The 12,433-nt window shown below is 40.3% G+C and overlaps 1 protein-coding gene across 1 annotated transcript in view; it reads left to right on the top strand.

Annotated features, from left to right (window-relative positions):
* BPGM (bisphosphoglycerate mutase) overlaps positions 1–6,979 on the top strand; it is a 28,885-nt gene extending 21,906 nt beyond the window's left edge. Inside the window, exon 3 of the mRNA XM_010975681.3 lies at positions 4,909–6,979. Within this exon, the coding sequence (XP_010973983.1) occupies positions 4,909–5,087 (179 nt within the window). The 3' untranslated portion in view covers positions 5,088–6,979. The remainder of the gene's footprint in view (positions 1–4,908) is intronic.
* Positions 6,980–12,433: the final 5,454 nt, after the last annotated feature.

The raw sequence follows: 12,433 nt of genomic DNA, 5'->3' as shown, positions 1-12,433 counted from the left end.
TGAGGCACAAACGTCTCCATTTTGATCTCTTTCTAAAACTGAGCCAATCCTATACCCCTGACAAAGTCCTCCAAGTGCTTTCACATAGAGGCTTCGTGGGTTAAAGTTTTTAGTTAATATTTTATTCCTAATAGTCTTTATTTATAGATAAGAAGTGGATTCATATAATACATATAGTTGGACTGTTGGATCATAAAGCTAAATAATTTCTGGATCCTAGCAGCCAACACATGATAGAGTTCCTTACAGTTGAACAAGCATTTACTCAATTCTTGCAGTGTGTAAGACACTATTCTAGGAGCATGGGTGACACAAGGGTGGAGAAAACGTGGTCCCTGTACTCAAGGGACTTATAATCCTGGTGGGAGAAGTGAGCATTTGCACAGCTACCTCTAACAGAAGGTGAAGTGGGAATGCTACCATAGAGTACATGCAATGATCTTAATGACCACGGTTCCTGTTCCTGCTACAGTGACTCAGGGGAGTCATCCTAGGTACAGGTTTAACTTCCTGAAGTTAGCTCTGTTTGCAGAAAATGAAATCTGAATTGTTGGCTTTGAGTTACTCCTTTGACTTAGCACTGAACTTTCATTATTTCTTGCTTGAAATATCCCAGTCATTTAAATGGATTGCAGTTAACTCCCAGATGCTTCTACATGATGTTTCAAAAATGAAAGATGATGTTGAGGGAGGGTATAGCTGAAGTGGTAGAGTGCATGCTTAGCATGTACGAGGTCTGGGGTTCAATCCCCTGTACCTCCACTAAAAATAAACAAACAAATAAATAAAATAAATTACCTCTCCCCCCAAAAATAAGTTAAAAAATTAAAAAAAAATTAAAGACAATGGTTGGGAGTTGGAGAAGGGTTAGCTACAGAGAGGGAGTGATGGAGAGGGGTTGATGCAGGAGTAAATGTTTCCCTTCAGAACATTCTTGGATGCTGTATTAAAAAATTTAAGCCAGTTATCAGACGAAGGATGTGATATCTGGCCACTCATTTTAACTTCTATATGATGTTCCAGTTAATGAGTTTGTACTATGATATTACATAATATAGTATTGATTCAGTTTGGTTTAATCCAGTGCAGATGCATTATTCTAGCCTTAGGAGTTCTGCTTGCTTAACTTTCTGAGGACAAAGAATGTGGCTTATGCCCAAATTCAGTAATGAGTAATGGCTTCATTGTGGTTTTTCCTAATTTGTTATTTTAAAATTGCAGTCGCTTAAGTCTTATTGACTGATTATTAACTAGTCTAAGTATCTTAAATATTTATAAGTAATTAGTCTGCTGTGTGAATGGCTTGAGTAGTCATTAAAGTGGAATGTCAACTTTAATCTGTTTATTGGAAACATTTCTATTTTTGTTGAGCTCTCCTTTCTTTATAGGTGAAATGTTACAATTCTCGTATATAGGCCTTTGTTTAGTTGACTCTTTGATATGATCCTGCACAAAAGTGGGTTGTTATCTAAGCCATAGACATGAGCTTGAGAGTGGTGCTTTTAAAGAAAGGGCTTGTTAGATCTGCTTTGAAATGAAGCCATGGTCAAATGAGTTCCATGTGTCCCCCAAAGACCTAGAACTCTTTTCTGAGGTCATAGACTGCAACCCCTAAACCTCCCATCATGATCCCAGTGTGTTAGCTATTTCAAGGGGATCAGACAAATCTGCTTTTCCCTTTACTAGTCTTGAAAACATGAGAATACCGGGTGCTGGTGTCCAGTTAGCTCTCAGCCTTTCACAAGGGCAGTGCATGAACACAAACTTTCCCCTCTCTCCTTATGCTGTGGTGGAAACAGCTCTCAACAAGTCAGATGACCAGAGTTGAAGTCCTGGGATTTGGGAATTAAAAACAAAACAAGTCCAGTATTTACTACCTTGACAGTCTTGTGACTTGAGCAGTTTTATTTAACTTCTCTGGATCTGTTTTCTGGGGTTTTTTTTAAAAACAGATTTATTGAAATATAATTCACATGCCATACAGTTCGCCCATTTAAAATGTACAGTTCAGTGGCTTTTCACAGAGTTGTATATTCAGAGAGTTGTCCATCTATCACCACAGTCAATTTCAGAACATTTTCATTACCCTCAAAAGAAACCCTATACCTCGCTGTCACTTCCCAGTCCTCCCGTTCCCTCCAGCCCTAGGCAAGCACAGATCTATTTATGTCGCTATAGATTTGCCTATTCTGGACATTTCATAGAAGTGGAATCATACAATATGTCCTCCATTGTGACTGCCTCCTTTCACTTGGCGTACTGTTTTCAAGGGTCATCAGTGTTTAGCAATGTATCAGCACTTCATTCCTTTTTATTGATAAATACTATTGCATTGTATGGATATATTGCTTTTAATTTATCCATTCAGTTTACGGACATTTAGGCTGTTTCCAGTTTTTGTCTGTTACGTATAATGCTTATGTGAGGCTTCGTGTACAGGTTTTTGTGGGGACATGTACTCATTTCTCTTGGTTTTATACCTAGGAAATTGTTGGGTCACATGGTAGGTAATTCTGTGCTTCACTGAGGAATTGCCAGATTGTTTTTCCAAAGATTCCCCAGCATTTTATACGCTTAATTTTACAGTGTATTAGAATTCCAGTTTCTCTATATCCTTGGTGGTCACCTCGCTCTGAACTGCATGCTGTTGAATTCCATTCTGGCTGTATTCAAGGGATGTGTCCGGCTGACAGATCTGACCTGACAGAGCCAGAGGGCTCTTAGAAGCCAAGGCAGTCATCTCCCAGCTAAACAGCTGACTGTCTGGTCTGAATTTATCTTTTCTTGCCAGCTTTAGTTTGGAATGGTAATCTTGTGTACGGTTGCAGTGTGGGGATAGGGGCTTAGCAGGACAAAGTAGTATTTCAGTAGCCTACCCTTTATTTTTATTTTATTTTTGTGTGTGTGGGGTAATTAGGCTTATTTATTCATTTATTTATTATTATTATTTTTTAATGGAGGTACTGGGGATTGAACCCAGGACCTGTGCATGCTAAGCATGCACTCTACCACTGAGTTATACCCTACCCCCTAGTAGCCTACCCTTTAAATCTTCTACCTAGAAGAGAGTTCCTTGTAGAGAAAGAAGAAACACTTGTTGTGCTATACTGTTCCGTGTATGTTCTCTTTCTTTTTTTTAATGGAGGTACTGGGATTGAACCCAGGACCTCGTGCGTGCTAAGCACGTGTTCTGCCACGGAGCTATACCCACCCCCGCCATGCATGTTCTCTTTTAAGTCCATTCCTCCTACCCTACACCCTTTGTAATGGTGGTAGAGGAAGAGTGTGTGTTTCTTTTCTTAACTTGACAGAAGGAATGGAGGCCCAGAGAAGTTACTTGCCTAAAACTATATACGAGTTAGTATATTGAAGGGGACCGGCAGAGGAGAAGATGGGTTGTGTACTTGGAAGGGGTCTGACTTCCAAGTTAGGATTCCTTCTATCGTTTCATAGCTGTTTGAGTATATGATTGTGTATAAGAGTTCTTAGGTAGCTCTTCTGGACCTAGAAATGAAATTCTAATAAAGAACCACCCTAGTGGTTGGAACCCAGTACTGTGATTCTGTGGCTAGTGTTCATAGTTATGACCATTGGTTAATTAAAATGACAAGGTGTATTGATAGTTAACTGCTAATAACTTATTCTGCCATCATCACCTTCCAAGTAAAGATGGACCCTTGAACTGCTCTCAGAACTTGATCTACCTAGGTCTTTTTTGTTAACATAGAGCAGAATCATATGGTTAGAATTTAGAAGTCTGTGTAATAAGTGTGTATGTTAAAGTAGATAATTTGAATAGTTTCGGTTGCCTTTTAATTAACTTAACTTCATCTCTTTAGGTCTCCTCTCTTCTCTTTCCTGGTTTTTTATTCAGAGAAACTTGAAAGGCATGACATTGTACAGTAGTAACAGATACCTGGGTTTAAATCCAAGCTTTGTTCTTTACTGTGTGTGATCTTGAGTTGCTTGTTTAACCACTCTGTGTCAGAAATTGCTACATGGAAAAATAATAGTGCATATCTTCCTAGGATTGCAGTGATGATCAGATAAGTTCATACACATTAAGTACTTAGAAGAGGACCTGGCATGTGGAATGTCCTCAGTCCGTGTTGGCTGCTTATTGTTAAAAGCACTCATAACTGATAATAAACATCTTACCACCACTGCTGCTACTACCCTTACTACAACTCCAACTCTTCTGGTCAAAGTTGAACAACCTATGATTCAGATTATTTAAAAAAGAATTGAAGGTGACTTGTCCATTACACATACCTTCTTCTCCTAGCAGGTGGGATGTTAAGGTATGACAAGAGAACAAGTCCTGTTCCCAAGTCCTGCCAATCAGTCCTTTCCTAATTCCCCTTGACTGTGCTTCCTACGCATCTAGGAAGTGTTCCTCCTTGACTGGATCTAGCCCAGGGCATTGCATGCTCGCTCAGTGTTGGAAGACCAACAACTTTCTAATCACCTGAACCACATCCAGAGGTTAATTTTAGCCAAGGTGGGGACAATGTATAAAAGGAAAAAACCAGAAAACCTTCCTAATTCACTTTCAGATTTTTCAAGATTGATTTCTGTGGAAAACCAGTTCTACAAATGTAGTTATGGAGAGAATAATTTTCACTCCTTTAAAATTTAGATAGAAGACAACCAAGAACAGGTGGCCCCCAAAAGGTATTTACTGTCCAAAGAGTTGATGTAATGTGAATTTTTGTCTTAGCTTTTTTTTTTTAAACTTATGGGAAGTCCTTGGTTTCCAGCAACCATAACTGGAATCCCTCACAGTATCTGTTGTGGTTCCAAACATGCAGTTAATATGGGACTAAGTAAATGTGCACTTAAACAATTAAACAGAGCTTCCTCCTGCATTGTCTTTAATGCCTTGTTCCTTCCTCTCTTCATCTTCAGGTATCTCAGATGAAGACATTATCAACATTACTCTTCCTACTGGAGTCCCCATTCTCCTGGAACTGGACGCAAACCTGCATGCTGTTGGGCCTCACCAGTTCCTGGGTGACCAAGAAGCTATCCAGGCAGCCATTAAGAAAGTAGACGATCAAGGAAAAGTAAAACGAGCTGACAAATAAAGTCTTTCCCAAGTGCGGGCTCCGAATAGCTGCAGAAGGAGTAGCATGCAGTGTGTTATGGGTGCTGATCTCTTTTTTTTTTCCCCCTCTGATTTTTCCTGATTTTTTCAGATCTAAGCTGTGGGCTAGAGTTTGTATAGGTAACTAGGTAACTTATGTGGCCCAGATATAGGGTTTAGGATGCCTGAGTGCTTATGTCATAAGCCTTATGCATTAGCTCCTGCTGGCCCCGTTTGAATTAGTCACTAAGTAGTAACCAGTGGGGCTTAATCAGTGTCATAAGTTTCTGAGACGGGAGAGCAGCAAGTGGAGGTAAAGTTTAAGGTATTCCTCATTCAGTAAATCAGTATTGAGTCACCATGGACAGGCACTACGTACTCCAATAAGTAGATTACTTTTACTTGTACTGAGACTTTCTGGGATGATAGTAAGAAGATATTAAATAATATGCTATACTGAAGTATTTATTACTAGTCTTTTCCTCTAGGAAAAGGGATGCTTTGACAGTTAAGACCAGAGGCCCATTAAATGGGAAAGTCATAGATGGATTCCTCCAAGACAGCCAACAACAAACAACAAGGCCCTTTGCCTTGTCTCTAGTCTGGAAACATCCTGTTTGACTTTTGGTGGAATTCCTTTTTGGCTGCTAGAAGCAGCAGCATATAGACAGCTATAGCTGCTTGTGTTCTCTCTCTCTCTCTTTTTTTTAACTTTGATCCTCAGGTACTTAAAATTGGTTTAAAAATAAGGAATGTGACTGAAAGTGATACCCCCAAGTGTTTTCGTATGTTTCATAAATATTAGATGAAGGCTCCTGAACTAACCTCTGCTCTTCCTGTAGCACAAACAGTTGTGCTTATTTCAACACACAGATACTCTTAATTCTCTATAAATTGAAGGGTCAGGTCAGGGGGAAGGTAGGATATAGTGAGTGTAATGTTTTTCACTTGTCACATACATTTGTTCTTTATCTGCTGGAGATATAACATTATGGTTTGTAGACTGGAGTATTCAGGGTAGGCCACAGACAGAATTGGCTGCTTATCAATCTTAATGATGCAGAATGTTTTTAGATATGTAAGTCATCCTTCCTTTAAGCTCTCACCTTATTTCAAAGCAAGTAAAATATATTTCAATGATAAAGTCATGTAAACAATTTACAACTGTAATAGCTGTTAAGAGATGTCACCAATTTTTCACGGTTTTCCATTGGTGGATTAGTTTATTTGTATCCATTTTATAGTCAAACTGGCATTAGAAGGAAACTAATTCTTAAACGCTTGCTACTGCTTGGTCTCCACTGATCCTTAAATCAAGACCTAGAGCATCTGCTGATGAAGATGGCTGAAAAGAAGAGATGAACCTGGTTTGCTCACAGCCACCCACGTCTGTGATGCATAAGGACGTGGAGTGGGGATGCTTTACATTTCTGACTGACTTCTGGTTTCTCCACGGCAGTTCTTCTTTTCACAGTCCTGCTGCCTAACCAAATAACGCTCTTTAGAATTCAGAGATCAAGACCAAGAATGCAACTTCCAGATCTTCCTAGAATTCCAAACCTATGGCTAAGTTGCAACTCAGACCATTTTTGGACAGCTTCCTCTCTGGAATTGGCCTCTGAATTTTCCAGCCCAAGTGGTGATCATGTCTTAACGCAGCTCAAGATCCTAGAGTTGGATCCTTCCCTTGTCCTGCATCTAGACGTCCACCGCCAGAGGACCCCCGGCAGCATGATGTGCTTCTGCGCACAAAGCTGTGCTCACACCCAGTCACCTTGGAATCTCACAGGCTTCCTAAGATAGGGATAATTTTTGCTGACACTTTCTGGTACAATTTGGTTTCATTGTTTTTTGAGATCTTGGCTGAAATAAATGAAGAGCTATTTATGAAAACTTTTATGTAAAATTATTTTTAACAACTCCAGCACTTCAGTCTTGAGACCACCGAGTGAACCTGTTTTTGTTGCATGGCTTAGAATTTTGGATGTATGTATCTTGAAGGCTTCCTATATCCTCATCTTGGAATCCTTCTGTACTATGTCTAACTGGGACAAAAAAAAAAAAGGAGGGTTTTTTTTTTTTTTTCCTTAAAGAGGTAGTAACTTATCTAGTAATTTGGTCCTTGGAGGGGGCAGCCCGTTCTGCTGCCAGGTTGGACTTGCCCTGGAGCCAACCAGACACATCTTCGCCCAGACTGAAATGATTGTTCCATGCGAGTCCAGTAAGGGCTGTAGCAAAATGCTACTCCTAGAGTTTTAGTTTTTAAATGTCTCAGATGAGTACTGTATCCCAGCACACTGAGAGTTTGTCTTCTGAAAGAACAGAGATTCTGCCTCAGAAAATGGAGGTTCTTGCATCGTCTAGTACTAATCCGAGCACTTTATTAACAGAGCATCCTTGGTTAGAATACATTATGTCATGTATGTTTCCCTGATAAGCTATACAAGGAAGACTTCTTATCATGATCTGGCTATTTCCAAGCTTAGCCAGATTCTTTTGCCCCAGATTTGCAGATTATTTCTCATCTTGGGTCATGACCACATTTATTTAAATGCAGTCCCTACCTGTGCACATTAATGGCAGTGGTCATTTGTCTTCTAGCTGGCCTGGGAAGCCTCCCCATGCTCTATAACTTTGTGGCTAAAATGCTTTTTTTGGTCAGTATGTGAGTCGGTTAAAGCCAGTCACCACTGGGCAGCAGTTGGCCAACTTGGTGGCCAAAAGCAGAAGCTGCCCTAATCATGATGACACTCCCAGGAGAGTCTAGAAAGTCAGAGGTCATGTACTTGCCCTCTTCATACTATGTAGTTATAGTTGTTTTTTTTTAATTTTCCTAGCACCTTTCTGTTTATGACAAAATGAAATAGGGGCACCAGCTTTACTAGACAGAAGATTCATCACCCTCAGAGTCATGTTTAATTCGTTTTTATGCTTTCCCAAGTGGCAAGACTCTTTTCAAAGTTCAGCTTCCCTTTTACCTGGAAAGTCTCTCATATTTTCTTCTCCCCTCAGAAATACACCAAAATTGCCTCAACACTGCAGAGGCTGATAGTCTTTCCTGTTTTTGTCTTTTGCATAATTGGATTTTGCAAGCTTGGGGCTCACTTACAGAACCCCATCCATTGTATGAAATCACACCTTGCCTCAGCAGATCTGGCCCTGGCAGGTGCCACATTACGCTGTAGCCTGAGAGCTTCCACGTTAGATCGTGAGGGAACTTTAAACCACTGATTCCAAGTGGAATATGAAACATGCAAACCATAAGAATATTTTAATCATACAACCTCCTCTAATGACAAAGCTATTTGGCAAAATGATAGGGTTAAAAATCACTCTTTTCCCACAATTTGTGAAGTTTTCTCATTTGGAAGATAATATAGCTGTATAGTCTAGCCTTTAAGACAATGGGACCTCAAGTTGCCAAAAAAAGTTAAAGCTCCTTAGACAAAAAAATCTAAAGTTCCTTAAAGTTTTTAAAGGTAAGTTAATTGTCACCATCCCTTTCTATTTTCACATAATAGAGCCACATCTTATTTGCCTTAATTATTTGAGTTGGAGGGGGCCATTTAAGGTTATGCTTGCTCTGATTTGATAGGAATACATTAAAAAAATCTTTTTATTATAAAAATTTTTAAGCATCCACAAAAGCTGAGAGTGTAAATAGCACAAAGAACACTCATGTACCCATCACCCACTACCTCCTCATTAACTTAAGACCACTATTAATGTATATCTTCTCACTCTCCCCACTGGATCGCTTTCAAACAAGTGCCAAACATCAGACAGGATTTTGAGAAGGAAAACACCTTAAATAGACTTCAACCAGTCAATGTGGAAGCCACAGTAATCTGTTCTGAACTTTGTCCTCTTTGATATTCTGGAGAAACGGCCATCACTAAGTTGTCCAATTCGCGTTCTCTGTGTAGTCGCATTATCTCTGGTTGCTGTTTAGAGGGCTGTTAGTTGTTATGTGTAACTTCTGTGGGATAAGTGGGGATGATTTGGTAACACTGATGTTAAATTCAAGTTTTTAAAGATGAAAATGTTCCTGAGACTATTTTTAAGAAGTAACTCTGAATTTCATAGGTTTAAAAAAATGAGCAAATTTGTTGATGTTACTGTAAATTAGGTTACTCTCAATGGGAGAAAAGAGACAACAGAGGAAGATAAGGAACCCTGTGTTACTAGTTTTGAACTGGAGATATCTGTATGAGTGTGTGTGTTTTGTGTGTGTGTGTGTGTGTGTGTGTGTGTGTGTGTGTATTTTGCTCTCTCTTTCATCCCAGCACCACCCCACCCCCATTCCCACGCTGGCTCTGTCCTCTGAAAGGGCCTAGAAGCCATAAGCTGGTCATAAAGAGCACACCTAGTTCCCAACACTATTCCCCAGAACCAGGGATGTTTGGGAAAATCATTGATTCCAGGTGAGCTTAGAGCATCTTGAGGCAGAAAAGGAGAAAATGCCCAAAGTCTGGTGGGACACTAAAATTGGCTTCAAGTGCCAAATTTGGGACAGTTTGCGATTAGAGAAAATAACGATAATGGATTGTAGAACATTGTCTTAGTCTGCTCAGGCTGTTGTAACAAAACAACCCACACTGGGTGGCTTAAACAACAGACATTTCTCAGAGTTCTGGAGGCTGGGAAGTCCAAGGTCAAGGTGCTGGCAGATTTAGGGTCTGATGGGAACCCTCTTGCTGGTTTTCAGACAGACGCCTTCTTGCTGTGCCCCCACTGGGTGGAGGGAGGGGGCCTCTGGTCTCTTCCTCTTATAAGAGCGCTAATCTCATCTTGGGGGATCCACCCTCATGACCTCATCTAAATCTCGTTAACTCCCAAAGACCCCACCTCCAAATACCATCACACTTGGAATTAGGGCTTTAACACTTGAACCTTAATTGGATATTTTAATTTAAGTTATAAAGGACATTTGAGGGGGCTGAAAAACTTAAAGGTGAGGTGTCATAATGTCTGCAACTCACACTCAAATGGTTCAGCCCACACAATGGCTCTATATCAAGAGAGACAGAAAGCAAATATGGTAAATGTTAAAATTGGTCAACTGAGGAAAGAGTTTATAATGCCAAAAAAGCTGTTTTTCCAGTTTTTCTGTAGGTTTGAAATTTTTCCAAAAGTGACAGGAGAAAAATTGATAAAGAAGCAACTAAAACAACCTTATATTAAGTACAGTCATTAAAACTTGTTTTACTATGTGCAGTGACTGGATAAAGATGCCTGGTTTCCATACTTTTTATTCTTGAAATCTCAGTCCTTGTTAGTAAAAGGAAAAACTTCCTAAGTCTGTATTGTCAATAAACAAGTTGTACACTCATTTTATTTCTACTAGATCTGGTGCTACAGTTAAGCATCAGACAAACAATTACCTTCTCTGATAATACAATAAATCAGAAACAGGATTATGATTGCCATCACCTTGTAGCTGAACAAATAGTAACGGAATTTCTTTCTCCTGGTGCAAAACCTTTCTCTTTAATCCTTTGGTGCCTTAGGGTGGCACCCCTCTTAAAGCCACCGTTTGGCTCTTAAACTTTACTTAATCGCCGGGCCTCTCTTTCCTTGGATGTTACGTCTCTGCAGCAACAATCTCTCAAGTGTTTCTTGTGTCACTCAGCTCAGTGTCATAGCCCACCTTGAATCCGTGTGACCTCAAAGCAGCCATGATTTCTGTCGCTCCTCTAGCCTTCCTTCAACTAAGACTGCTGAGGGTCAACAGCCTGAAACGAATGCTTCTCATTGCCCAAAACAGAAGTCACATGGGTTCTGTTGGCACTAAAGATTTGCCTTTTATTTATGTTGTGGTTGGCCATGTAAGCCTTAAGTCTATTCTTACTTTAAAAACAAGGTTCATGAAAAACATCCTGTTTTCATGCAGGAAGCTCTACCTTTTCAAGACAGCTTCATTTATTTCTCTGCAAAGCCAAGTTCTTAAAAACTTCAGCATAGACCAGCATGTGATGTATAAGCTTGTCTCCAAAGAGCCAGTGCCAATTTCCAGTCTGCAGAAAAGAGATGCCAGCTGACTGCTGCCAGCTGCAGCAACCATAGGCCAAGATGTTAGATGTCACTTTTCTCACTGTGAAGCAACTCCAGCTGAAGGAGCTATTTTGATGCAGAGAGTTTACTCACGAATTTCTCATGAATTCACTCTAGCCACACAGTTCCTAAAAAGGGCCCGTCTGCCAACCACAGTGCCCTGCATCTACTTGAGAAGAAACTTCATTTGATGTAATATTGACTGAGGTGGGGATAAGACACTGCTGGAATTTGCATCAGTCAAGTCAATTGCGTAAAATCTACCCTTTTAGTGAGAAAACTCTTTGGAGTAGTTAAACCATGACCTTGGCGTAGAGTGGGCCAAGGCCACGTACCCATGATTGAGGCCACTTAATCCATCCTGACACTTGTTCTACAGAACACTGACTAGAGTTCTCCAAGGCAGCCACTAGCTACAGTAAAACACTATGTATTTTTACTGTCAGTTATTTTATTTCTGAAGCACACCAGGATTCTGAATTAGATTGCAGGGAACATTATTTGTAGCTGGAATTCCAGGTCCTCTCCCAGGAGTCTTTGTGTTTTATAATCTTTGTTTTAAATCTTTATTTAATCTTTATTTCTGCACCTAGACACTGGGGGTCAGTATTTATTCACAAATGCCTCTGAATTTAACTGCAAACCCAGCTCTGGCTGTTTACAAAAGGTCGTGTCTAAGGCGTCCTGGACTTGATTTTGAGATTTTGTTCTCTGATTACATAACTACAGAGTTCAGCCTATGTAAACATAAAATGTAAACAAAACATCGTGGCTCCCCGTGGGATTGTAACCTGGGAAAGAGGAAGACAGTTTTCAACCTAAAATATAAACCAACACCAAGTCCTTGTTGGTTTCCAGTGACTTGTCTGGCAACATCGGTCCTACGGATGGACTCAGGTGCTCAGGCCGCATTCTGTCCATCTCCCTTGACTTTCCTCCTGATTATTTATGGAGAACTGTTGAGTCTCTGTCATCATACCTTTCAAGTTCATCTCCTCTCTATCCCCACCGCTCAGGCCTTGAGTCACATCCTCATCTTTTCTCTCTCTAAACATTTCAACAGTCTTCTAGGTGATCTCCCTGCCTCTGCTTTTACTCACCTCCAAGCCTCTCCAAGATTTGTCAGGGTGACTTTTCAGAAGGTCTACCACCCAGAACTTCATGCAGACTTTCGAGACACTGGGGATTTTTAGGGCTCTGCCTTTGCTCTCATCTCCCCTGCATCACCTGCCCAGCTGTGCCCTCTTTCTACTTCCTGCCTAACATCTGCTTATCCCTTGGGGCTCTCAGGCT

This window comes from Camelus dromedarius, chromosome 7 (assembly GCF_036321535.1).
Source record: "Camelus dromedarius isolate mCamDro1 chromosome 7, mCamDro1.pat, whole genome shotgun sequence".
NCBI lineage: Eukaryota > Metazoa > Chordata > Mammalia > Artiodactyla > Camelidae > Camelus > Camelus dromedarius.
Note: the sequence above shows the minus strand (reverse complement) of the source record. Positions and strands in the feature narration are given on the sequence as shown.